This window comes from Lactuca virosa, chromosome 6 (assembly GCF_052849685.1).
Source record: "Lactuca virosa cultivar CGN04683 chromosome 6, Lactuca_virosa_CGN04683_v6, whole genome shotgun sequence".
Classification (NCBI taxonomy): domain Eukaryota; kingdom Viridiplantae; phylum Streptophyta; class Magnoliopsida; order Asterales; family Asteraceae; genus Lactuca; species Lactuca virosa.
In genome coordinates, this window is record NC_136431.1 from 75,737,019 (window position 1) to 75,740,044 (window position 3,026).

General features: G+C 41.5%; 1 protein-coding gene across 1 annotated transcript; it reads left to right on the top strand.

Annotated features, from left to right (window-relative positions):
- Positions 1-323: 323 nt before the first annotated feature.
- LOC145121648 (uncharacterized) lies at positions 324-2,541 on the top strand. Its single transcript, XM_079057363.1, has 4 exons — positions 324-772; positions 1,254-1,599; positions 1,687-1,967; positions 2,121-2,541. The coding sequence occupies exons 1-4, from the start codon at positions 324-326 to the stop codon at positions 2,539-2,541; spliced, it is 1,497 nt and encodes a 498-aa protein (XP_078913489.1).
- Positions 2,542-3,026: the final 485 nt, after the last annotated feature.

The window sequence follows — 3,026 nt, forward strand, 5'->3', positions numbered from 1 at the left end:
AACCATCCTCACCCAAAAATACCACTCCACCATCTTTACCTACTTATAATATCCCAAACACTACACCCACAGAAACTTCAACCACTACTCACACCATGGGAGATAACCATGGAGGAAATCCACCTCCAAACCCACCACCCGTGCAAATGCTCCGTCAGTAGTCGAGGCAAGAGGTTACTCAACAACCTCTTTGCATCACATATCCAGCAGCCACAAATCTTGAACTTAAATCCAGACACATCCACCTACTCCCTACCTTTAGAGGTTTGGAAAATGAAGATCCTCACAAGTTCCTCACTGAGTTCCATGTTGTATGTGTGGGCATGAAACCACACAATGTCACGAAGGATCAAATCAAGCTTAGGTCATTCCCCTTCGCAGTGCAAGATGCAGCCAAAGACTGGCTTTATAACCTCCCACCAGGGACAGTAACTACTTGGGTAGATTTTGCAAGGTTGTTTTTGGATAAGTACTTTCCCGAGATGAAAGCTTCAGCCCTACGGAGGGAAATCATTGGAATCAAGCAACACAAGAGAGAAGTTGTTCACACATATTTGGAGCGATTCAAGAAACTTTGTGTCCAATGCCTAAAACATGGAATCACCGACTACCAGCTCCTCCAATATTTCATTGAAGGCATGACTCCAATGGAAAGAAGGCTTCTTAATGCCTCCAGTGGCGGATATTTACCCTACAAGACTCCCACTGAAATCCGCAACTTGATCAAAAACATGGCTGAAGATTCTAAACATTCAAGTCATGATGAAGAATGGTACATGGATGCACCCCGAGGTGTAAAGGAAGTCCAAACTCCTCAAATTGAAGCTCAATTGTCCGAGCTTACAAAAGTTGTAATGATGCTAGACAAAGACAAAGGTGTGCAACCCACACCCCGCCCTTCCGGTATTTGTACTCAAGTGGGGCACCCAACCGGCATGTGCCCTCAATGAGGATTATGAAGAAGCGAAAGTCATGGGAGGTTATTCTGGGTTAAACCAAAGGGGATATGAGCAGCCACGAGGTGATCAAAGATGGAACAACAATCAAGGTTGGGGAGGAAATCAACAAGGGAGTTATCAACCAAGTCAACCACATCAATACCAACAAAGACCACCTTTTCCACCACAAAACTTTCAGCCAAGGCAGCCACAACACCCTCCTAAACAAGCGGGTTCATCAAATATGTCCTTAGAGGACATAGTGAAGAGTTTGGCAACTTGTACACAAGCTTTCCAACAAGAAACAAAAGCAAGCATAAAGAACTTAGAGACACAAGTTTCACAGCTTGCTACTTCCGTAAGCAAACTAGAATCTCAAGGAAAGTTGCCTGCCCAAACTGAAGCAAACCCAAGGCACAACGTGTGTGCCATCACATTGAGAGGCGGAAAGAGCTATGATGGTCCAAAAGTGTCGGTTGATCAAAAGGAAGAAGAAATAGTGGTCGAAGAGGCAACCAAAGAAGAGAAGGAGGAAGAGAAAACAATCGAAAATAAGCCCTTCATCACTGAGTCTAAAGCCACACCTGCTCCATTTCCCGAAAGATTAAAGAGCAAGAAGAAAGAACGGGAGGAGAGTGAGATCATGCAAATGTTCAAAAAAGTTCAAATCAACATTCCACTCCTCGAGGCCATCAAACAGGTACCTAGATATGCAAGGTTCCTTAAGGATCTTTGTGTATCTAAAAAGAAATTAAAAGGAAATCAAGTCGTAACAATTGGGGAGCTTGTATCCGCGGTTTTGCAAAAGAGGATGCCCCCGAAGTGCAAGGATCCCGGTGTCTTTACCGTGCCTTGCAAATTGGGGAATCTTTATGTACCCCGAGCTATGCTTGATCTAGGTGCATCTGTAAATGTCCTACTATATTCTCTTTTCAAATCAATTGGTGAAGGAACATTGAGCAAAACCGGTGTGATCATCCAACTTGCTGACCGGTCTTTGGTACACCCAAAGGGAGTAGTAGAGGACGTGTTAGTGCAAGTCGATGAATTTGTCTTCTTGACTGATTTTTATGTCTTAGATATGGGAGATGATGACTCTCCAAGTTCAAGTTCCATACTTTTGGGTAGACCTTTTCTTAAAACTTCTAAAACAAAAATTGATGTCTACAATGGAACTTTGAGTATGGAATTTGATGGTGAAGTTATCAACTTCAATGTTCATGAAGCAAAAAAGGTTCCTTCTGATGTTCAATCTGTTAATTTTGTTAATTTGATCCAACCCTCAACTAAAAAAGGTTTGAACTTGTCTAACAATGAATTTCTAGAGTTACTTTTGTCACGAAAACTAGAAAGGGACAAAGCCAAAGAGCTTGCAAAGAAGTTTGATATGGATAATGAGGTGTTGGAGATTTTAGAGTTTATTGATAACAAGAAGCGTATGAGGAGTGATGATATGAAATCCAAGCCACCTACTACCAAAGCCAAATTCCTTCCACCGGTGGAACAAGTGCAAGATTCGGGAGCAAAAACCCCACCGGGCCCTTTAAAGAATATACGTGGCGCAAAGGTTGATGTATTGGAGAGGCCCACATACTTAGAATGAAGCATATTAAGGGGTCTAAGTCGATCCAACGACATTAAAAAGGGGCGGCTAACCGGGAGGTAACCCGGGGGTATTTTTGTCATTTCTTATTTTTCCATCATATTTTCTTCGTTTTCAAGTTTACAAGTTGCTTCTCATGTTTAAAGAGGGTAAAAAATCATTTTCCGGGCAGTAGTGGATTAGTGTGAGAACAAGATCTATGCGCAGGGACAAGGTTTGAGAACTCAAACCTTGAGTGAATGCTTGAGATCAATGTCTGCTTGATAATGGATGTTCAAGTCTAGACTGGAAAGACCAGTCAAGTCTTAGATGATCAGTTCAACAAATGATCAAGACATTAATTGAGAACAAGTAGATAATGATCAAGGTAAAGTTAATAAATGAAGAATAAGAAGAATGTTTTTAATGTGATAAGAGTAAATGCCAAAAGTAAGTGAAAGATCCATAGTTGACTTGTATTGAAAGTTCCTATTTATAGGAGAGAA